The 24,883-nt window shown below is 45.1% G+C and overlaps 1 protein-coding gene across 1 annotated transcript in view; it reads left to right on the top strand.

The window, feature by feature from the left end:
- Nucleotides 1-24,883, top strand: part of cntnap2a (contactin associated protein 2a) — a gene marked incomplete at its 5' end in the record, with an annotated part of 429,422 nt that overhangs the window by 391,590 nt on the left and 12,949 nt on the right. Inside the window, one exon of the mRNA XM_056299196.1 lies at nucleotides 14,184-14,277. Coding sequence (XP_056155171.1) covers nucleotides 14,184-14,277 — 94 coding nt within the window. The remainder of the gene's footprint in view (nucleotides 1-14,183; nucleotides 14,278-24,883) is intronic.

Here is a 24,883-nt window from a genome sequence, read left to right as displayed (position 1 = left end):
TGCTTTACGCATTCCCCCCGCGCAGGTGCCTCCTAGACCTGGTGGTCAAGTTCGAGCGCACAGGGGGTCGGTTAGTTCTCGTGGCCCCGTACGAACCGAGCACCCCGTGGTTTCCGCGAATATTGCCCTGGATAGTAGGCGAGCGGTTCGACGTCCCGGAGTGAGCGGACGCGCTCACACAAGCAGGAGGGCTGCTACGGGAGGGCCCCTGGATAGGAGGCTCCCGATTAGCGGCGTGGATGCTTACAAAGCCAGGCTCTTAGCTATGGGACTTAGTGCGCAAGTGATTCGTGTCATCTTAGCGGCGCGTAAAGACTCCACGTATTCCAGGTACCAGGGGTACTTGAATCGATTTGACCAATTTTGCGCTGAACGCGACATGGACCCTTTGTCAGTAGGGATTGGCCCTATACTGACTTTTGTGGAGGTCTGTAGGACTGATAGACTATGGTCTTTCTCCTCGGTCAAAGTCTGTGTATCGGCACTCATGTTCTTCCGGGGGGAAGATCGAGGGTAGCACGGTTTTCACGCACCCGCTCATGACGCAGTACCTGTTGGGTGCTAAGAAGCTCTCAGCTAAGGAGCTTACGAGAGCTGAAACTTGGGATGCTTCCCTTGTTCTGCGCGCACTAGAGAAAGATCCCTTTGAACCCATGTCTACGGCAGACATGCGTTATGTCTCGGCTAAGCTGGCTGTGCTCTTGGCACTTACCACCGCAGCGAGGGGTTGTGAGCTCACTGCACTCACCATCAAGGGGATGGTGTTTTCTGGTGATCTGATGGTCACGCTCTTTACAGACCCCAGCTTCGTGCCCAAAACTGTGTCTGTCCTGACGCGTAGGGCCCCGGTGGTGATACACGCGTTTCATCCGTCACCGGTGACTAGGGATGAGAAACGCTTGCACCTCTCGTGTCCTGTACGGGCTTTTCGCATTTACATGCGGCGCACAGCAGATATTCGTAGGTCTGACAGGCTGCTGTTGACCTACAGAGTGAGCAAACCAGGTTATGCCCTTTCCACCCAGAGGCTAGCACACTGGCTGGTGGATGGTATTACGGAGGCGTATACCAAAGCGGGTAAAACAGCTCCTAAGCTGAAGGCGCATTCTACCCGAGGGACTGCTACGTCAGGCGGCGGTTTGGAGTGGTGAGACCACTTTCTTACGGCATTATTACCGGCACGTTAAGGTGCGGTCGGTTGCCGACGCTGTTCTGGAGCAGGCCTCTTAGGATGCTCTCATCAGAACGCGTACCCCTTCCCACCAGGGGTTTGAAGGGTTCATTGGACGGCTAGGGAACGGAGGCACGAATCCTGTCGTTGTTCAATGCAATAACCCTCTCAGCCATTTTGGAGTACGTGAAATGTAACTTTGGGTTCGCGAAGCGAACCCTAGTTATATGAACGACGACAAAATGGCTGAGAATAGAGCCGTTCTCCTCCTACCCGGGCCACAGGTGTGGTGCTCATTTAGTTGGAGATGGTTCGACTTACAAAGAGGAATAGCGCTTCCGGTGGGCGTGCCAATACGGGGTCGGTGGGAGGACATATGACCACAGGGGGTCATATTGTCCGGCATTGGCACAGGGAATGCACCTCCATCGTTTTTCTTTTTTCCAGCGAGCTATTATGGATGATGTCACAATGCAATAACCCTCTCAGCCATTTTGTCGTTGTTCATACACTACCGTTCAAAAGTTTGGGATCACCTAAACAATTTCGTGTTTTCCATGAAAAGTCACACTTATTCACCACCATATGTTGTGAAATGAATAGAAAATAGAGTCAAGACATTGACAAGGTGAGAAATAATGATTTGTATTTGAAATAAGATTTTTTTTACATCAAACTTTGCTTTCGTCAAAGAATCCTCCATTTGCAGCAATTACAGCATTGCAGACCTTTGGCATTCTAGCTGTTAATTTGTTGAGGTAATCTGGAGAAATTGCACCCCACGCTTCCAGAAGCAGCTCCCACAAGTTGGATTGGTTGGATGGGCACTTCTTTGAGCAGATTGAGTTTCTGGAGCATCACATTTGTGGGGTCAATTAAACGCTCAAAATGGCCAGAAAAAGAGAACTTTCATCTGAAACTCGACAGTCTATTCTTGTTCTTAGAAATGAAGGCTATTCCATGCGAGAAATTGCTAAGAAATTGAAGATTTCCTACACCGGTGTGTACTACTCCCTTCAGAGGACAGCACAAACAGGCTCTAACAGGTACTATTTAATGAAGATGCCAGTTGGGGACCTGTGAGGCGTCTGTTTCTCAAACTAGAGACTCTAATGTACTTATCTTCTTGCTCAGTTGTGCAACGCGGCCTCCCACTTCTTTTTCTACTCTGGTTAGAGCCTGTTTGTGCTGTCCTCTGAAGGGAGTAGTACACACCGGTGTAGGAAATCTTCAATTTCTTAGCAATTTCTCGCATGGAATAGCCTTCATTTCTAAGAACAAGAATAGACTGTCGAGTTTCAGATGAAAGTTCTCTTTTTCTGGCCATTTTGAGCGTTTAATTGACCCCACAAATGTGATGCTCCAGAAACTCAATCTGCTCAAAGAAGTGCCCATCCAACCAATCCAACTTGTGGGAGCTGCTTCTGGAAGCGTGGGGTGCAATTTCTCCAGATTACCTCAACAAATTAACAGCTAGAATGCCAAAGGTCTGCAATGCTGTAATTGCTGCAAATGGAGGATTCTTTGACGAAAGCAAAGTTTGATGTAAAAAAAATCTTATTTCAAATACAAATCATTATTTCTCACCTTGTCAATGTCTTGACTCTATTTTCTATTCATTTCACAACATATGGTGGTGAATAAGTGTGACTTTTCATGGAAAACACAAAATTGTTTGGGTGATCCCAAACTTTTGAACGGTAGTGTATAACTAGGGTTCGCTTCGCGAACCCAAAGTTACAATGAAATGTGTTTTCTGCATTAAACACTAGAATGACCCATCCTATTGTATAGGAGCTGTGAGCAACTGTGGTGCAGCCCCCGGAGACCAACCCCAGTTCTTAACCCTAACATACATGTCTTTGATGGTGGGAGGATACCCACGCAGACATGGAGAGAACATGGAAACTCCACACAGAAAGGACCTGGAATAGCCTGGGGTTCGAACTTAGGACCTTCTTGCTGTGAGGCAACAATGCTAACCACTGGGCTACTGTGCTGCCAAGAAAGAATATGGTAGACAGGGTTTAAAGATAGGACATATAAAGTTGACCCAGTAAATACACAAATAAAGACAACATATAACCTTAAATCATAAATGTTTCCTTTCTGCCCAGAAGCTGTACTCTCATCTACCCACAAACTGATACAGATATGTCCAAATATCCATTTGCAAATATAAAGGGAAATTTCACAGAGATGCACATGTCATCAGGCATTCATTTGTAGCATTAACTACATTTGTGAGATAAAGTCATGTCAACTCCCTACAAAGTGTCCACCGGACACTCTTGCACCTCACCTGTATTCAGTTGTTCAATGTAACACCTTTATGACCTTTTTTAATGCCAAATTGAAAATATTCATCAGCAATTGACCTCTTTGAACAATACTGCATACGATTCATCTTATTCACCCTTCTATGTCCCCCTCTCTTCTTCACTATCTAGTTTTAAACTCCCAACTGTTGCTGAAATATCTGGTCTTATTCACAAATCCAAATCATCTACTTGTCAGTTAGACCCCATTCTTATTCATTTAGTAAAAACCTATCTACCTTCTCTATCATCTTTAATAACTGATATCATACATTCCTCCCTTAACTCTGGTCTTGTTCCCTCATCTCTCAAAACAGCTGCAATTACTCCAATGCTCAAGAAACCTGATGCAGACCCCAACAATTTGAATAATTTTTGCCTAATCTCAAATTTACCATTTCTTTCTAAAACACTTGAAAGAACAGTCGCATCTCAGGTACACACTCACTTGACTTACAACAATCTGTTTGAACAATTCCAGTCTGGTTTTCGCTCCATGCACAGTTAGGAGACAGCCTTGGTGAAAATCACTAATGATCTGTTGATGGCAGCTGACTGTGGGCTCTTAATCGTACTTGTCCTTCTTGATCTGAGTGCAGCCTTTGATACCATCTCACATAACATCCTCCTAGAGAGATTAGCTTCCACTGGAATCACTGGCACCCCCTTTTGACTGGTTTAGATCATATTTCTGTGGCCGCACTCAGTTTGTCCAACTTTAAACTTTGAGATCACAGTCATTTGCTGTTACTACCGGTGTTCCCCGGGGCTCTGTATTGTACTCCTATTTCTTATTTACCTATAACCTCTTGGCCACATTTTCTCGGAAATTTGGCATTCAGTTTTACTGCTACACCGATGACACCCAGCTCTATCTATCTACCAAACCTAACTCCGCTCTTCTGCCCACTTCCCTTTCTGACTGCTTACTAGAAATTAAATCCTGGTTTTCATACCACTTCCTCTAACTTAATGGTGATAAAACTGAGGTCCTCCTAGTAGATACTAAATCTTCTTTGGCTAAACCTGAAACCTGTTTGTCTTTGACTATTGACAATACTATAGTTCCTCCATTGCCTCAGGTTAAGAGTCTGGGTGTCATCTTGGACAGCACATTATCTTTTGACGCTCACATCAACAATGTTACTCGGTCTGCATACTTTAACCTTTGCAATATTAATTGTCTTTGCCCATCACTTACACCTAACAGCCCCGCCATACTCATTCACACCCTGGTCACATCCCATATTGACTACTACAATTCTATCCTCTTTGGTCTTCCCCTCAAGTGTCTTCATAAACTCCAATTGGTCCAGAAATCAGCTGCCCGTATCATTACCAGAACTCCTTCCATAGATCATATCACTCCTGTTCTTCAACAACTCCACTGGCTCCCTGTTATATACCGTATTGACTTGATCCTGCTCCTCACCTTTAAGGCCCTTAATAACTTAACTCCTTCGTATTGTAACGTGCATGGATAATTAGACACACTGGCCGCTTGCTCGTGGGTCTGACCCTTTAGTCGAGCGGTTAGCGATGTCTCCTGCAGTGTGGGCGTTACGGGTTCGCTTCCCGGCCGCGGCAGCTCCTGTGGTTGCGTTGTCCCCCGAATTCGCTACATTGGTGTCAGAAGTGGGATGGGGCGACCGTAAGGCCATCGGAAGCATATGCGCCTTGAGGCGTGAAGGAGCTGATGTGCTTAAGCGCGGGGACGCGCTTCCTGAAAGAGGGGGATAGTGTAACGTGCATGGATAAGTAGACACACTGGCCGCTGGCTCGCGGGTCTGACCCTTTAGTCGAGTGGTTAGCGATGTCTCCTGTGGTGCGGGCGATACGGGTTCGCTTCCCAGCCGCGGCAGTTCCTGTGGTTGCGTTGTCCCCCGAATTCGCTACAGTATCTTTCCGAACTCCTTCATATCCACACGCCCTCCTGGCTTTCAGATTCTCCTCTGCTCCCCAACTCACTACACCATTGGCCTGCTTGACTACCATGGGGTCTAGACTAGCCTTCGGTCATTCTGCCCCCCGCCTATGGAACTCTCTCCCACAAGACATTCACAACATTGACTCTCTTTCAAGCTTCAAATCCCATCTCAAAATGTACCTTTTCAAACTGGCCTATTCAGTTGGATCCACGCTTCATTGAGTTTTGTGCAGATGATGATTTTATACTTATCTGTTGTGTTAACTTTTTATTGTCCACCCTGCTTTGTTTTGATTTTATGCTGTCTGATACAGTACTGCTTGTTTTTTACTGTGTTCTGTAAGGTGTCCTTGAGTGCTCTGAAAGGTGCCCACAAATAAAATGTATTATTATTATTATTATTATTATTATTAAAGGCTCAACCCAAAGCAAGTTCAGCTCCACTTTATCCAACCCTCCCAATTACCTCTACGATCTGTGTAACAGACCGTAACCCCTAGCTTTTTTTACTCCTGTCCCACTGGGGAGCACTCTGTCCAGACATCACACAGGTTTGAGTCTTTAGTAAAATATACTTTATTTAAATTGAAAAAAAAAAGATTAAAATAGTGCGGGCCTAGAGTCTCATAATTAGGCCAGGCCACATCCAGGAGGTAAGGGGGTGGGAAGGAGCTTAGCTAGGAGGAGCGGTGAAGTGCACTTTCACCCCTCCACAGAACCCACAGTGCCTCCTCTCTTGTATCCCTCTCCATCGGGTGCACCCCCACGGCAATCCGCTGCCAAGCCTCTGTTACCGGGGGTTGTTACTTGGTCATGCCGGTCTCTCTTTCTTTCTCTCTCTCTCTCTCTCTCTCTCTCTCTCTCTCTCTCTCTCTCTCTCACTCACTCTCTCTTGGTCGTGCCCCTGCAGCGCTCCACCGCTGTGCTCCAGTCACCAGGAGTTGCCTGATTGTCACGCCGGCCTCTCTCTGTCTTGGCGTTCCTCATGGGTGCAACTTATGTTCACCGACCCTTTTTTTTTTTACTGTTTTTTTTTCAGCACTACAAACCCCAGAAAAAAAAAAGCTCACACCTCCTAGACAGTGTGTCAGTAACCTCCTTCCTTCTCTGATTGGACAGACCTTATTAGATCTGTGCAGCTAATCAGTAGGCACATTCTCATGAGTAACAGGGAAAGAGGAGCAGGCGGCACCAACCACACACACACACACACCCACATCACACCCATCATCATCCTGTGTCACTCCGCACATCTGACTATCTTATATTTTCACATGCGTTTAGGTTTTAGATATTAGCTTGTTATGTTATTAGCAATCTGCTCACTGTAGCCTAATAGTACCCGTGGTGTGACATGCGACACCATTGTCACCACTTGAGGATGAAGTGATGCACTGGGAGCACCCTCGGCAAAACTCAGAATGCACACAATTTCAGAAGATACAAATTATTAGTCTGTAAAAACTGCACTCTACACTCAATGTAAATTGCTTGAATGAAGGCATCTTGTGAAACAAGGTGGAAAAATTAATTTGCATGAAAAGAGCATAGATCATTTTCCTCAGAGCTTTCTTTCTGTAAGCTGCGTTTGGAAGTGTCAACTCTTTGGGAGAGTTCCTGTTAATAAGAGTAAAGCTAAATTAATGTCTCTGCCCACTTTTTAACTTGATTTTAAACTTTTTGTGCATGATGCCCTTATGACCCTCCTACTGAGATTTGGATTTTGCTTGCACTTCCCCAGGGATATCGGACTGTTAGGTCAGCTACAGAAAAGAGACCCTGGAGCTGGTTAAGAATTAAATGCCTCTCTCGGGGACATTTGAGGCTTGTGTTTGCCGGAATGGATCATCTTTAAGCTTGACTCTAATTAGCAGGCCACCCTGTTACCCCAAGTATTGATTGTCAGATGAAATGGTGCTCCAAGTGTGCCTCAAATGGTAATTACCAAGTGGCTAATTGTTGTTCTGAAGTCTCCACACTTTCACTTACAGAACCTGACAGTATATGCTCTGTCTCAAATCTTATTTTTAACTGATAAATTCATGTTATTATCAGTAATTATTTTGGCTTTATCATAGCAAAAAATTACCATCATGTATCGGGGGGGGTTGGAAAGAGATGCCAATCTAGACCAGGGGCCAAATTATAGGTTTGCCAAGTGCTGAGACTTCTAGCATCCAAATCCTTCATACCGACCCAGGATCTTTATTTTGGTAATTTAACCATTAGAGGGCCACCTTTAAAATCCAATGTCCTTCTGCAAAACTATGGATCACTTTGCATTTATCTCACTGCGCGTTTGAGCTTTCCAATATGGAGAAAACCACCTTTGCAACACAACCCTGAAGAATCCAAAAAGCATACATGATGAATGCCATTTCAAAAGTTGAATAAATATAGGTATCGCTTATGAAAGATGCAACTGTAACAGCGTAAAAACCGATACCGAGCTGGCCATGCTACTGTTGGACAGGTAAGCAGCATACGACACTAAATATTCAGCAATGCGAGACAAGTTTTAAATACTGTATAGTGTTTTACAACATGATTATCACTTCACTTGATAGTCCTGTGGGATCTTTAGGAAGCTTGCTAAATTGTGAGCTGTTATTAGCAGTAGTGGTGTCAATTGAAGCCCACCTTTGCTTTAGGGGATGGGGAATAATTTTAAGGGACACAAGAGGGAAATCTTAACTTGTTTCTGTCACACATCTGTGTGAGAGAAATGAAAATAAAAGTCTTGATCTTGATTTTGCCAATGTTGTCGCAACTCCGGATGGTCCCTGATAGTGGTCACCAGAGATACATTTTACCAGTTGTACCTTCAAGGCATTCAAGTGACTGCTTTTGAATATTTCAGTTTAGTAAACCCCTTGTCAATCAAGGAGTGGGTAGCTAATTGGATTTAAACTGATCCGTAAGTTGATCCGTGATGCTTTCAAGCCCAAAATGCCAATATTGTTCTTGCATGCTATAACATCAGCATTTCAAAATGTCATGACATCCCTTATCAGCATTCCTTGCTGCCTTTGATAAAAAGTGGCGTGACTAGGATATTTACACATGCAAGAATATAAATGAGATGTAAGGATATGAGACGCAAAGAAAGTTAGTTTTGCTGTTGGGCCTGCTGTTGGGTCCGGTGGAGTGAAAAAGTTGAGAGAGATGGGAGATGGCTCATCTGCTGCCCTGCTCCTCCGCTCCACAATCAAGGCTGAAGATCTTTTAGGTGGTAGACGAGCCACTGATTAAACTTTAAAGGGTCTGCAGAGAACAAATCGGAAGACTAGTGGATGTTTGATAATTGGAATTCGAGAGAAAAGGGAGCCAAGCAGAAAACTGGGGGATGAGAATAGGGGGGTGGCGGAGAGGGGCGGATGGTTTGAAAGATATAGATGGTGCCTTTAGATAGAGCAGGCAGACCCAGAAAGCATGACAACAAAGACAGCTGTGATGGGTTAGAGGGGTTTTTTGTGCCTTCTCAACTGCCCTGAGGCCTGCATGTACACACACCCGCACACACACACACAGAAGGCGTAGGCACGTGCAGACAAATCTGTTAAGGTCAACTCATTGTTGTGTTGCTCATCCCATCAGAATGAAACAGCTGGAACATGCCCCCCCCCCGCGATCCCTCTATCCAGGACATGTTATGCCAACCCTCAAGCAACTAAAGTTTTTGTTCCTGAGTCCAATGGGACTGCAAAATGTTCCTTTTCTCTAAATAAAATGAAACTTCCAGAGGTTGTCGGCTGCCATACCCCTTTCATATCAAGGTGTAAAGAGCTATGCAATCTTTTATGGGTTTGATGCCATTTGTTTCACTAGACATTCAGTTAACCAAGTTTACATTGTCTGATGCTCTGCAGAACACGTCATCCTCCTTTGAGCCCTTCTATCAATGAGCCACGTTGAACCAGTGGCCTGCAGTTGGCTTTGTGTGGTGGACTACAACAAATATTTCAGCATCTCTGATAGATTCTCTGCACCATTGCACTTTATCACCTCTTATTTTGCCTGTATATAGTCAATCCTTGTGTCTATATCTGAAGATTGTTGTGTTGTAGTGTTGTTATTCATGTTAAGTACACTGAGAGAGCCATGAAACCAGAGTCAAATTCCACGTATGTGCAAACCTACATGGCCGATGTCCGGGTAGCATTTTAGTAGTTAGTAGGCTCCAGTCCTGGCATTTCTTTGCCTACTAACACAGGGATCGCTGGTTCGAATCCCCATGTTACCTCTGGCTTGGTCGGTCGCCCTTACAGACACAATTGGCCGTATCTGCGGGTGGGAAGCTGGATGTTGGTGTGTGTCCTGGTGTCTGCACTAGCACCTCCTCTGGTCGGTCGGGGCGCCTGTTTGGGGGGGAGGGGGAACTGGGGGGAATGGCATGATCCTCCCATGTGCTACGTCCCCCTGGTGAAACGCCTCACTGTCAGGTGACTCCACATGCAATCAGAGGAAGCATGTGGTAGTCTGCAGCCCTCCCCGTATCAGCAGAGGGGGTGGAGCAGTAACTGGTACAGCTCGGGAGAGTGGTGTAATTGGCCGGATATGATTGGGGAGAAAAAGGGGGACAAAATCAAAACAAACAAAAAAAACCTCCATGGCCAATAAACATGTTTCTGATATGCACTTGACACGGCTGACTGTGAATAATCCAGCACCACTGTGGTTCTAGACACACTTCTTTTCTGGCACATTTTGCCTCGTATGTAGAATCAATGTGAAATCGACTGGCTATTATATATTTCCCCCGAATTCATCTGATTAGTCAGTAGTTTCAAGAAAACAGCTGAAAGATGTTTTGTATATTCAGTAAATAAAACGCATGCTTCTCAGGGGAATTTTGACCTCTGTCAGGTCAACTCGCTAGCAAAACTTGGAGAGAGAAAAAAAGGCTCAACCCTCCCCTCGTTTCTTCCTCTCATCTCCATTCTTAACTCGTTCTTTGCCCTTGTGAATTTTCTATTCTCTTCACCCTCCAGGGTTTGGAAAGATGAAAGCCAGTCAAGTTTCTTCAGGCTTCAAAAACCTCATCTCTTCTTCTCCCATCTCCTCTTCCGCTGTCCACTCCGCCCTCCACCCCTCCTGACTTCTCTTGGTCCCTATTTTTCCTCTCCATTTCATGTTGACTCGCCTCCCCTCTTCTTTGCGATAACGTCTTATTTTCTCCCATTTCCCTCCCCCTCAACCCCACTCTTTCCTTACTGTGTATGGTGCAGTTCACTTAAAGGCCATAACTCAATAAATAGATAACTGTCAGTCCTACTTAAAAAGATGTGAAGGGGTCTCCGGGTGGTGTAGTGGTGTATTGCGTTACCTACCAACATGGGGATTGTCGGTTCGAATCCCCGTGTTACCTCCAGCTTGGTTGGGTGTCCCATGGCCAGGACGGAATCCGGATTGTTCCTCCTGGATCCGAGGTTTGACAATCGATCGGAGCCTCCCTTCCAGCACCCTAGTGTAGACTTTCCCAGGGAGGCTGAGTAATGTGATGTCCCGATAATTGGAGCACACCCTCCGGTCTCCCTTTTTAAATATGGGAACCACCACCCCAGGCTGCCACTCCACAGGTACTGTCCCCGACCTCCACACGACACTGAAAAGACATGTCAACCAAGACAGCCCAACAATAACCAGGGCCTGGTACCTGGTACCAGAACAAGATGTGGATACCTAATCATAATTTATTATTGACACAGTTGAAGTTAGTAAGGCTTAAAGCTAGCTAGCTTGCATGCTATCATGGGACAAGTGAACACTGGAGTTCAGATATTCACTGGAGCAATGGACTTAATTGCCATTTCCTTTCCATTCAGGTTGTCTTTTGCTTGTTATTGGATGAGAGCAGTTTTCAGGATCTATGCTTAACCTTCAGATGCCACTAAGGAGTCAGAGCAATCATTTACAAAGCTTGTAACATTTTCAAAGCTAATTTAACCTATTCTCAATGTTTTTGGTAAAATACCTCCTTTGTCAATGCACCGTTGGGAAAATGGCTTCGCTCTTTGTACATTTTCTCGCCTAAGAGGTACAGACACTTGCTGAAAAGAAAATGTTATTGTTTCAATGGAACCCTCAAAACGGAAAAAATCTGAATAATTGGAAGTGTAATTAACAAAGTTTGGTGAAATGAGGCCTCTTCCCTTTGCTGTCTCTCTTTGGACTCTTGTACAGGGTATTGAGACGCAGTCTGGCGTCCCCAGCTGTGCAGCCAATTTGTTTCCTCAGATAAAAGTAAATAAGTTGAAAACAATTTAATTGTGCCCCATTATCCGACCCTCCAGCCACTGTCAAATACAGATTCTGCACAGCATCCCACCGAGACCTGGGGTTTGCAAGAAATCAAATTGGGCAAGGTTGTGTGTGGGCAGGTGGGGGTTGAGGACTTTGCATGTTTATGGAGAGGGGGAAAAGTGTGTGTGTGTGTGTGTGTGTGTGTGTGTGTGTGTGTGTGTGTGTGTGTGTGTGTGTGTGTGCGTGCGTGCGCGTGCGTGCGTGCGTGCGTGTGCGTGCGTGCGTGTGTGTGTGTGCGTGCGTGCGTGTGCGTGCGTGCGTGTGGAGTGGGGTAGGGGGACTGAGTAAAGATAAGAGCCTCCAAGTGATTGGAACGTATTACCAACACTTCCAACACGTACACATTCACTTACACACAAATCCCCACCCCTTCAGAAACAGACCAGCTCAGCTTTCAGTTAACAGGTTGTGGCAGCAATTCGACACATCAATGGAACAAATTACCAGCAAAATACACAGTAACAAAAGTCATTGTTTTCAATCAAGCTACCCCCTTTGGGCTTGTGCTTTTGGTATGCATTCTGCAGACTGTCACACGCTGACACATGGCTATCCTGTGGGCAGAGGAGAGAGAAAGAGAGAGAGAGAACCTCCTATATTTAGGAAAAATGCAGAAAGCAGTTTGCTAGGTTGAAATGATTCTCTTCAGTAGTGTTCGCTGTGGCCCCTTCAAGCTAATTAGACATTTCGGTGAAACAGCAGTAACAAGTTAATTATATTCCATGGATTTAAAGTTGTGTATCCCCTCTCTACGTCTCCCTATCTCTCTCTCTTTCTCTCCTCTCTCTCTCTACTCCACGCCCAGCCCTCAGCTTCATGGTAAATATACGGTCCCCTCCTTCTCGTCCACTTCTGAGTTCCGAGGGAAAGCTTTGAACCCACCACAAACTTTGGAAATAATTCCATCTTGTTAATGATGTGTGATCACTTACCCATTCCTAGCGATGAGCAAGAGACTGTTGTCTGTTTGCAAGCTCATCATGAAACTTCATTTTTCAGTTTGCCTTCATCTGCTCCTTTCTTGACTAGACAAAAATAAAAAGCAAATTAACATCCGTTCAAATGAGACATTATCTTCATTCATTTGGCCTGGTGCGACCTGTTTGAGTGCTTGTGGCGGTTATGAGATGCTGAAACAAACACAGAAAGTAATGGAAAACCTGCTGGAGATGGGGTCTTGAATATTTGAAGTGTGCAATGCAAATATTGCACAACGTGGCCATTCTGGTCAGTTCCAGATGCTGCTCACTTATCTTAGCATAATGCAACAAATAAGCTATGTCATATCACAAGTATGGTATTCTAAATTGTGGTGCTGTCTATGCACCTGCATACGGGTTACCATGCAGTAATCCTGTGGTCCAGATAGGGGCCGTGCCTATAGTCCCCGGGTCCTATGTTCCCCTAGGGCACCCGGGGAACATAGGACCCTTTTTATAAAGAAAGGTCCTATGTTCCCCTGCACATACAAAACGGGGAACATAGGACCCTTTTGGGGAAAAGTGGGGAATATAGGGCCCTCTGTATACAAAAAGGTCCGATATTCCCCGGTCTCATACAAAGCGGGGAACATAGGACCCGGGGACTATAGGACCCGGGGACTATAGGGAGGACCCCGTCCAGATATAAGGATATGTGACAGAATTTACAGTTCCCCTGCACAATTTTCTGGTTGGATAAACTTTTATTCGGGTACATTTTTGTATATAATCGCAAACATTCTGTGGGTCCCCAAAATCTGCCTCCATTTATTTCCTCTTAAGCATCGCCCGGCAATATATCTGACAAGGTTATACAAATGACGTGTTTATTTCAGTAATCTTCTGTTTTTTTCCCCGTTCTGATTACCTGGTGGCTGGTTCTGAGATGAAGTTATATCTTAAATCTTAGACAATGGGAGCAATATCTATAAATCCTTATAGTGGAGGTATTTCTCCTTACCGCCGTGTCAAATCAGAAACCATGACCCCTTTGAGCCACAAGGGGGAGATGTGGCCCTTTCTTAGAGTCAACGCCCTTTAAGAGTGCATTTTCAATTATGCTGCGTTCTCTACATGCATGACAGTAATGAATTAGCATCTCTGATTTATCATCTTGGATACTCAAGGTAATGTGCTGATGTAGGTGGTCGATCGGACCTTTAAAAACGCTGCGGTCATTGCTCTTGGGCCCATTGTGTCCTACAGTGCAATTACTGATGATCTATCAGCATTGTACCACTATAATGTTGAATTTACATTATACCACTACATTATCTCTGTCTCTCTCTCTCTCTCTCTCTCTCTCTCTCTCTCTCTCTCTCTCTCTCTCTCTCTCTCTCCCTCTCTATTGCTCTCTCTGTGTGTCTGTCTGTCTCTCTCTCTCTGTATGTATCTCTCACTTGCTCTCTCTTTCTCTGTGCGTGTGCGCGCGTGTGTGTGCATGTGTGTGTGTGTGTGTGTGTTTCTACCTATCTATCATTCAGTTGGACCACTACCCTCCAGTCAGCTACACCCTCCCAGAGGGTTCAGACATACAGTTCAACCTGGTCAAGACGCTGTTCTTGGGGAAAGTCTTTGGTGAGTAAAAACATCGCGGTCTGTGGCTCTAATCCGTTTTTGATCACAGCCCATAAAAAAAAAAAAACATTTCAATTTTGTTATCTTTTCAGCAACCTATAGGGAGTGACACTTGAGCAATGCTTTTTGTTTCATTTTGAGGGATTTTTATTTTACAGCTTCTGTGTTTACAATTCATATCGGGACAGAATATTCTGTAACACTACATTAAGTGCATGTAATAAGTGTTAGTTAATAGGTAATAAAGCCCTTATAAGTCCTTATAAAATGTTTATTAACATTGTTATGTGTCAATAACACTATAATAAGCATTAGTTAATAATAATAATAATAATAATACATTTTTATTTGTGGGCACCTTTCAGTCCACTCAAGGACACCTTACAGAACTCAGTTAAAAACAAGCAGCACTGTATCAGACAGCATAAAATCAAAACAAAGCAGGGTAGACAATAAAAAGTTAATACAACAGATAAGTATAAAATCATCATCTGCACAAAACTCAAGCATGGATCAGACTGAATATGCCACTTAGAAAAGGTGCGTTTTGAGATGGGATTTGAAGGTTGAGAGTCAATCCTGCAAATTTCTTGTGGGAGAGAGGTCCATAGGTGGGGGGCAGAAGAACTGAAGGCTCTAGATCCCACTGTAGTCAGGCGGGCCGATGGTATAGTGAGTTGGAGAGCAGAAGACGATCTGAGAGCCAGGAGGGCGTGTGGATATGAAGGAGTTCGGAAAGATATGAAGGAGTTAAGTTATTAAGGGCCTTAAAGGTGAGGAGCAGGATCAAGTCAATACGGTATTTAACAGGAAACCAATGGAGTTGTTGAAGAACAGGAGTGATATGATCTATAGAAGGAGTTCTGGTAATGAGACGGACAGCTGAATTCTGGACTAGTTGAAGTTTATGAAGACACTTGAGAGGAAGACCAAAGAGGATAGAATTGCAGTAGTCAATACGGGATGTAACCAGGGTGTGAGTGAGTATGGCTGGGCTTTTAGGTGTAAGTGACGTCCGAAGACAATTAATATTGCATAGGTGGAAGTATGCAGACCAGGGTAATAGGTAATATGAACCTTATAAGTCATAACTTTTGCATGGACTATCAAAATTATTTTGATAAATTTAATTATGATGGTCCTTAGATGCTACGTGCAGAGTTTTATGCATATTGGATTTACAGCCTAAGATAAGTGTGAAAAGGTAGGTTTTGCATATATTGCAAGCGCCACTTGGTGGCCAAAAACGTGTTTTTGATGCTATTTTCAAAACTTATATAGTCTTATTAACACATAATAATGTTAATAAGCATCTTATAAGTACTCATAAGGGCCTTATTACCTGTTAACTAACACTTATTACATGAACTAAATGTAAAGCACTACCAAATATTCCTTCACGGCTCTCTTCTATTCAACTGTATCCTGTTCTCTTTCCCCTCTCTTCTGTTACTTCCTGTTCTGGTATTTTGTTATTGTAGTGTAAAACATAAAAACAATCAATTTAAAATGTTATGTCCTCCACAAGAGACAATAACAAAAACAAAATGACACTTGATGCAGCGTTAACGTCCATTGGCAATACATATGACTTTGTGATGACACTTTATGTCCACTAGAGGACAGCAAAGAACACCACTTCTTTGCCCCCCCCCTTCGTGTGTGTGTGTGTGTGTGTGTGTGTCTGAGCTCTATCAATTCTTCACCTGCACCTCTGAAATTGATCGCAATTAATCATCATTATGGCCAATACGCTTCACCTATACCGACTCTTCTTGGTAACTGTGATGAACTGCTAGCAGATAAAGAGGTCACGAGCAAAAGTGATTATAAGTCATTGCTCCAGTTCTTTAGTTTTACTAAGCCCTGCAACTGAAAAGTATTGCACATTATGTCTGTCTCCAACTCAGATGGAAGATTATCGTTAACATTTGTGTGGTGCTCTCACTTTATGAACACAATCAAGGTTCGTATTCATATCCTGTACTGGATGTGTTCTATACATTTTTTGTGTTCAGTTTACAGTCTCATCCTGAGTGAGCGGGTAGTGAACAGGTAGCAGCCCAGTGCCTTGCTCAAGAGCACTTCAAAAGGACACCGGCTTGATACACACATTGGCTGCTGTCAAAATCAAACCTGTGATGCTCTGTGCTTTCATAACACCTTTAGTTCATTTCCATTGTCTTCCATTCTCTGTATTTTCTCCATGTTCATCTCGGCTCTGTGTCTGCTGAGCTGTTATATTCTGGTCAGTGCTGTGCTGACCTACTATGTTCCTCTTGGTTGTGTTCTGTTATTAGATGCTTCTGCGCATGTCGCTTTCAAATCAGTCATGCTTCTTTTTCTTTCTCTAATTGTCTTTTCTGCACTGTTGTTTTCTGTTATGATGTGTTTCTCTTGGCTCTGGCTCTATGCTGCTCATCTCCCCTCCCCCGTCCTTGTCTCTCCTGTCCTCTACATTGACTTGTGAGGTAGTCAGTGGGGCAGAAGTAATGGCTGACTTCACTTCTCAGCTAGAACTATCGACTACTTCAGAGGCCACCACAACCCCTGGGAGTACACCGACAGGCCCAAACACACATACACTTACCACAGATGCTGTCACTTGCACACACGCGCGCACGTGCACACATGCACATACACACACATGCACACACACGTACATACACACACATGCACACACACAAACACACACATGCACATACACAATTCGTGTATGTGTGTGTGTGTGTGTGTGTGTGTGTGTGTCTGTCTGTCTGTCTGTCTGTCTGTCTGTCTGCCTCTCTTTCCCTCTCTCTCTCTCTCTCTGTCTCACACACTCCATCACAGTGCACACAGACCCACTACAGATATGTGAAGGACTTTGAGGGCGAAGTCATTGCTCCTGTCACACACACACATGCACACACATATATATATATATGCATTAGCAGCTGATGAGTGTAAGACGCACGAAACAGGCCTGTACTGCAATGTATTAAAATCTTTTTTCCTGTATCTGTGTTGACATATATATATATATATATATATATATATATATATATATATATATATATACACCTGTATTCTACAGCATGGAGCCTTTCCCTCATATGCACCATGACATAATAAGACACAACATAGATATAGACAAGACTCATTCACATCAAGGTGATCTCAGTAATGTTGCCGTGAATAGTAAGTGAGAGCTAGATGTCGACAGAGAGATGGGGCAAATTATGTATGGGACCAAAACAGAGAAAAACAGCGTGATGAGGGAGATACAGAGACATTGATAGATGAAACAATAGACACAGAACACAATCAGGCGTTTCATTTAGTGCATCTCGCCCAATCTGCTCCAGTTCTGTATCAGTGCTGCAGAGACAGAGGCTCTCAGACAGCTGAGCTATCTGATTCTCTGTTTCTGGTAGACAGAGCCTCAGTGTTTGATGAGACACAAACACACCCAAGCACGCATGCACATGCACACACACACACACACACACACACACACACACACACACACACACACACACACACACACACACTGATGATAGAGATGTCTCCTCTCTTGCTTCTCTGAGTGCTGATGCAGGGGCAGATGAGTTGGCTAAAATTAAGGGGAAATTGATTGAGGGCAGTAAGGCATTGAGCACTGGACTGGTTTATAAACAAGTATACAAAAGACGGACTTTAGAAAGTCTACATTGGAATTTTTATGAAGTGTCATTGCCCCCATGAAATCAATATTTTAACTCTTCAGAAAAACCACAACAAAAAAACAGTCTGCAAAAGAATTATTACTTACTTTTGAGAAAAGAAAACCTACATTGCACTCATCACCTTCCCTGCAGCACACTTTAAATAATTAGCTGATACTTTTTTGAACAGCGCATCTCTTGAATACAAAAAAAATAAATTCCTTGGTTGGCACAGTGGTTAGCATGGTCACCTCACATTAAGAAGGTCCTGGGTTTGAGCCCCGGGGTAGTCCAACCCTGGGGAGTCGTCCCAGGTTGTCCTCTGTGTGGAGTTTGCATGCTTTCCCCGTGTCTGCCTGAGTTTCTTCTGGGTGCTCCGGTGTCCTCCCACAGTCCAAAGACATGCAGGTCAGGTGAATCAGCCATACTAAATTGTCCCTAGGTGTGTGTGTGTGTGTGTGTGGGTGGGTGGGTGTGTCTTTGTCTTGACCCTGTGATGGACTGGTGACCTGTCCAAGGTGTCTCCCCACCTGCCGCCCAATGACTACTGGGGATAGGCTCCCGCGACCCTGAGAAGGATAAGCGGTTTGGATAATGGATGAAAGGTCTTTGGTTACCCTTCTGTGTCTGTTAGCAATTCAATTCAATTCATTTCAATTTACTGTCATCAAAAACAATGTGCAGGCACATGTTAAAAATGAAATGAGGGCTGCGGCTTTACCAAACAGTGCAAGACAGACACAAACAAAGACAGTATACGATATACACACATGAAGACCAAAAGCTAAAAGTACGTTAAAAAAGAGCACGAGTACAAAATATTTAAAAATATCCACAGACATTCAGTGGGTGGCCAGGTTCAGGTGGGCAAAAGCTTGGGGAAAGAAGCTGTTTTTGAGCCTGGTTGTGCGGGCTCTGAGGCTCCTGTAGCGCCTCCCAGAGCGCAGGGGGAGAACAGTCCATGGTTGGGGTGGGTGGGATCTCTGCTGATGCTGAGACCCCTTCGAAGGCAGCGTTTTTGATGATTGTCTTTTATGGCTGGGAGCTGGATACCGGTGATATGCTGGGCCGCCTTGACGACCCGCTGCAGAGCTTTCTGGTCTACTGAGGTGCAGTTGCCGTACCACCCTGAGATGCAGCTGGTCAGGATGCTCTCCATAGTGTAGTGGTAGAAGTTGGTGAGAATTTTGGGGGTTAGACAGGCGCTCCTCAGCCTCCTCAGGAAATGCAGGTGTTGTTGGGCCTTTTTCACAAGGGCCTGGGTGTTTGATGTGCAGGAAAGTTCCTCACTGATGTGGACTCCAAGGAATTGAAAGCTGGAGACACGCTCCACTTCCACCCCATTGATGTGTATGGGGGAGTGGCTGCAGCACACTTATACATGAGAACTGAAACAATATAAACAACTACTATTATTACTACTACTGCCACCACCACTGCTACTACTGAAATGTTCACACAGCTGAAATACATTTCAATATTTCATGCACAAGAACGAGTGAGGTCTTTTTCAAAATGTTAGTAGCAAAGCACAGCACTGAGTCCTCGTTTGCTGTTGAAAGACCTCCAGTTGCACTACGTGTAGTTTACAACAGCTGTGCATGATGGTGAGACTAATGATTTCATGTCTTTGGATGTGGATCCATCAATTCGGATGTCTCAGGTCCAGGTCAGCGAGGTTTGGATTATTTCTATTAGTGAGGTATCGATCATGAATCATGGAGCTGAGTCAGGGGTACCTGTATCTCACTGTGATGGTAAAAGTACTCTGGTGCTTGTTGAAAGCCTCCTGAGTCTGATACTGTAGCTTTATGTTCCAGCATGGTTAGCTTAAAGGAAGCAGTGTACATGTGGCAAAGCGCACTTGCAATACATGGATGTGTGCATGTGTTTTCAGGTATGCCTTGTCTTTTGGTCTATAAGGCATAATTATGTATTTATGAGGGTAAAGCCTCTATGTAAATTATGTACGGCGTGTAGGTGTTCCTGTATGAAGGAGTATATGTATTGAGTGAGTGTATTTTCTTGCCTGCCAGTGCATGTGCGTTTGTGCATATGCATGTTTTGTGTGTGTGTGTGTGTGTGTGTGTGTGTGTGTGTGTGTGTGTGTGTGTGTGTGTGTGTGTGTGTGTGTGTGTGCAAGCTGACGTATTGCATGTAGGTCTCTCCTTTCTAGATTTCTGCCTCCCAGCAGAATAGCTGTTGGAGATGAGTCATGCATCAGCTGTAGCAGAAAGCACACTCCCAACTCTGTACTTGTTACCACTGTAAATGTGTGTGTACATGTCCGTGAGTGTGTCTGTCCACCCACCTCTGTGGGTGTACATCAGCACGCCTATATGTGTGTGTGTGTGTGTGTGTGTGTGTGTGTGTGTGTGTGTGTGTGTCAGGGTGTCTGTCTCTCAGAAGCAATCATTTCAGAGCCAAAGTCGGGGAGAGAGCGAGCGAGTGAAATAGCAGCAGCATGATACTAGACTATTAGACAGAGGTGATTGTAGCCCCGAGGCTTGGTTGTCAAGGACGTGTGTATTTGTACCAGACTGAAATACTGATTTCTTTTCATTTTTTCGTTTCTCTAGTCAAGTCTCTGGACCCACCCTGCAGACACATATCACAAACACATGGTCTTCTGTGGGTGCTGTCAAGTAATTTCCATAGAATTAAGTCATTCTGCCACTTTGACTGTTTTACTGCATCCAGCAACTTTATTTCCATGCAGTCTTATTTAACATTGAGCTATATCTGCTCTTGCAACTGGTAAGCCATATCAGAGCTCTCAATAGACAATTACTATATCATTGGTGTCAGATGGGGCTCCGTGAGGGACAGGAGGGCTTGAAATGGTCAGAGGAGAGGGGCGAGCTCCCCTCCTCTTTTTCTGGGGGGTATTTTCCCCTTTTTTCTCCCCAATTGTATCTGGCCAATTACCCCACTCTTCCAAGCCCGTCCCAGTTGCTGCTCCACCACCTCTGCCAATCCAGGGAGGGCTGCAGATTACCACATGCCTCCTCCGATACATGTGGAGTCCCCAGCCGCTTCTTTTCACCTGACAGTGAGGAGTTTCGCCAGGGGGACATAGTGCATGGGAGGATCATGCTATTCCCCCAAGTTCCCCCTCCCCCTGAACAGGCACTCCGACAGACCAGAGGAGACACTAGTGCAGCGACCAGGACACATACCCACATCCGGCTTCCCCCCCACAGACATGGCCAATTGTGTCTGTAGGGATGCCCGACCAAGCCGGAGGTAACACAGGGATTCGAACCAGCAATCCCCGTGTTGGTAGTCAATGGAATAGACTGCTACACTACCCAGACTCCCCGCACTTCCCTCTTGATGGAGCCTCCTCCCTGCTGTGGTGCCGCTTTTTGGAAGTGGATGATACCACTGGATGTCTGGTTTCTCAAAGCCAGTCGGTCCATCACTTATGCTTTCCACTACTACTACTACTTTCAGCTGCTCCCGTTAGGGGTCGCCACAGCGGATCATCTGTTTCCATTTCTTCCTGTCTTCTGCGTCTTCCTCTGTCACACCAGCCACCTGCATGTCTTCCCTCACCACATCCATAAACCTCCTCTTTTGCCTTCCTCTTCTCTTCATCCCTGGCAGCTCCATATTCACCTCTCTACTGCACTCCCCGTTACTTTGGACAGTTGACCCCAAGTATTTAAACTCAAATGCCTTTGTCACCTCCACTCCTTGCATCCTGACCATTCCACTGTCCTCCCTCTCATTCACGCATAGGTATTCCATCTTGCTCCTACTGACTTTCATTCCTCTTCTCTCCAGTGCATACCTCCACCTCTCCAGGCTCTCCTCAACCTGCACCCTACTCTCGCTACAGATCACAATGTCATCCACGAACATCATCGTCCATGGAGACTCCTGCCTGATCTTGTCTGTCAACCTGTCCATCATCATTGCAAACAAGAAAGGGCTCAGAGCCGATCCTTGATGTAATCCCACCTCCACCTTGAACCCATCTGTCATTCCAACCGCACACCTCACCATTGTCACACTTCCCTCATACGTATCCTGCACCACTCCTACATACTTCTCTGCAACTCCTGACTTCCTCATACAATACCACACCTCCTCTCTTGGCACCCTGTCATAAGCTTTCTCTAAATCTACAAAGACACAATGCAACTCTTTCTGGCCTTCTCTATACTTCTCAATCAACATTCTCAAAGCAAACATCGCATCTGTGGTGCTCTTTCGTGGCATGAAACCATACTGCTGCTCGCTGATCATCACCTCTCCTCTTAACCTAGCTTCTATTACTCTTTCCCAAATCTTCATGCTGTGGCTGATCAACTTTATACCTCTGTAGTTGTTACAGTTCTGCACATCGCCCTTGTTCTTGAAAATCGGTACCAGTATGCTTCTTCTCCACTCCTCAGGCATCCTCTCACTTTCCAGGATTGTGTTAAACAATCTAGTTAAAAACTCCACTGCCATCTCTCCTAAACATCTCCATGCCTCCACAGGTATGTCATCAGGACCAACTGCCTTTCCACTCTTCATCCTCTTCATAGCTGCCCTCGCTTCCTCCTTGTTAATCCACTGAACTTCCTGATTCACTATCCGTACATCATCCAAACTTCTCTCTCTCTCATTTTCTTCATTCATCAGCCCCTCAAAGTATTCCTTCCACCTTCTTAGCACACTCTCCTCGCTTGTCAGCACATTTCCATCTCTATCCTTGATCGCCCTAACTTGCTGCACATCCTTTGCAGCTTGGTCCCTTTGTCTAGCCAATCAGTACAAGTCCTTTTCTCCTTCCTTAGTGTCTAATCTGTCATACAACTCACCATACGCCTTTTCCTTTGCCTTTGCCACCTCTCTCTTTGCTTTATGCTGCATCTCCTTGTACTCCTGTCTACTTTCTTCATCTCTCTTACTATCCCACTTCTTCTTTGCCAACCTTTTCCTCTGTATAATTTGCTGTACTTCCTCATTCCACCACCAAGTCTCCTTGTCTTCCTTCCTCTGTCCTGATGACACACCAAGTACCTTCCTAGCTGTCTCCCTCACTATTTCTGCAGTGGTTGTCCAGCCATCTGGCAACTCTTCACTACCACCCAGTGCCTGTCTTAACTCCTGCCTGAACTCCACACAACAGTCTTCCTTCTTCAACTTCCACCATTTGATCTTCGGCTGTGTCTTCACTCACTTCCTCTTCTTGGTCTCCAAAGTCATCCTACAGACCACCATCCGATGCTGCCTAGCTACATTCTCCCCTGTCACCACCTTGCAGTCTCCAATCCCTTTTAGGTGGCGCCTTCTACATAAGATATAGTCCACCTGTGTGCACTTTCCTCCACTCTTGTACGTCACCCTGTGTTCCTCCCTTTTCATGAAATATGTATTCACCACAGCCATTTCCATCCTTTTCGCGAAATCGACCACCGTCTGTCCTTCCACATTTCTCTTCTTGACTCCATACCTTCCCATCACCTCCTCATCACCTCTGTTCCCTTCACCAACATGTCCATTGAAGTCCGCTCCAATCACCACTCTCTCCTCCTTGGGTACCCTCTCCACCATGTCGTCCAACTCACTCCAGAATTCTTCTCTTTCATCCATCTCACACCCAACTTGCGGGGCATATGCGCTGATAACATTTAGCAATAAACCTTCAATTTCCAGCTTCATACTCATCACTCTGTCTGACACTCTCTTCACCTCCAGCACGCTCTTGACATACTCTTCCTTCAGAATTACCCCTACCCCATTTCTCCTCCCATTCACACCATGGTAGAAGAGTTTGAACCCACCTCCGATACTCCTGGCCTTACTCCCCTTCCACCTGGTCTGTTGCACACACAGTATGCCTACCTTTCTTCTTTCCATCATGTCAGCCAGCTCTCTCCCTTTACCAGTCATAGTGCCAACATTCAAAGTTCCAACTCTCACCTACACATGTCTACCCTTCCTCCTCTCTAGCTGCCTCTGGACATGCTTTCCCCCTCTCCTTCTCCTTCGCCCAACAGTAGCATAGTTTCCACCGACACCCTGCTGGTTAACAGTACCGGTGGCGGTCGTTGGTAACCCGGGCCTCGACCGATCTGGTATGTAAGTCTTATTTATGATCCACATATTTGATCTGGCAAAGATTTTACGCCGGATGTCCTTCCTGACGCAACCCTCCCCATTTGTCCGGGCTTGGGACCGGCACTAAGGTTGCACTGGCTTGTGCATCCTCAGTGGCTGGGTTGCTTATGCTTTCCACTGATTCGGGTTAATGTGGGCTTTTATGGTTGCTTTCGATGAGTCCTTCAACCTCATTCTCTGAAGCATGAAGACTGCCAGTGGAAGCAATGATGAGTCATTCTGAAGTTGAGCCCATATCAGGTGGGCTCAGCTGATCCTACTTGATCAATTCAAACCAATGCAATTATACATCCTGCGGAGAGGAGAGGAATCATTAGGTTTTGTTATTGTTGTAGGTCCCAGGTTCATATCTTAGACAAGTGTAGTGAGTCTATCCAGGAAGGGTAGTGGAAGATAAAACCAAGTAAACACTTCTTAAAATCTGAAATAGCATTTATGTAGACACCACAGAGTGGTTATGCATAGTTTGCATGGGATGGTACACTCAAGACCAGTTCTCTATCACGCTTTTCTTTTGCTCTGAAAGCCTACCAAAATCCATGGACAGGTTGTGTGTGTACATACAGACAGTACATTTCAAGGACAAACTGACATAAAGAGACTTAGTGAGGTGTTGGGCCACCACGAGGCTCCAGAACAGCTTCACTGCTCCTTGCCATAGATTCTACAAGTCTCTGAACTCTACTGGAGGGATGGACACCATTCTTCGAAAATATATTTCCTCGTTTCTTGTTTGGATGATGGTGGTGGAGAGCGATGTCGGTCCAAAATCTCCCATAGGTGTTAAGTTTGGTTGAGATCTGGTG

The sequence above is a fragment of the Lampris incognitus genome, chromosome 19 (assembly GCF_029633865.1).
Source record: "Lampris incognitus isolate fLamInc1 chromosome 19, fLamInc1.hap2, whole genome shotgun sequence".
Classification (NCBI taxonomy): Eukaryota; Metazoa; Chordata; class Actinopteri; order Lampriformes; family Lampridae; genus Lampris; species Lampris incognitus.
The sequence above is the reverse complement of the archived record's forward strand: the minus strand, read 5'-3'. Positions and strand labels throughout refer to the sequence as shown.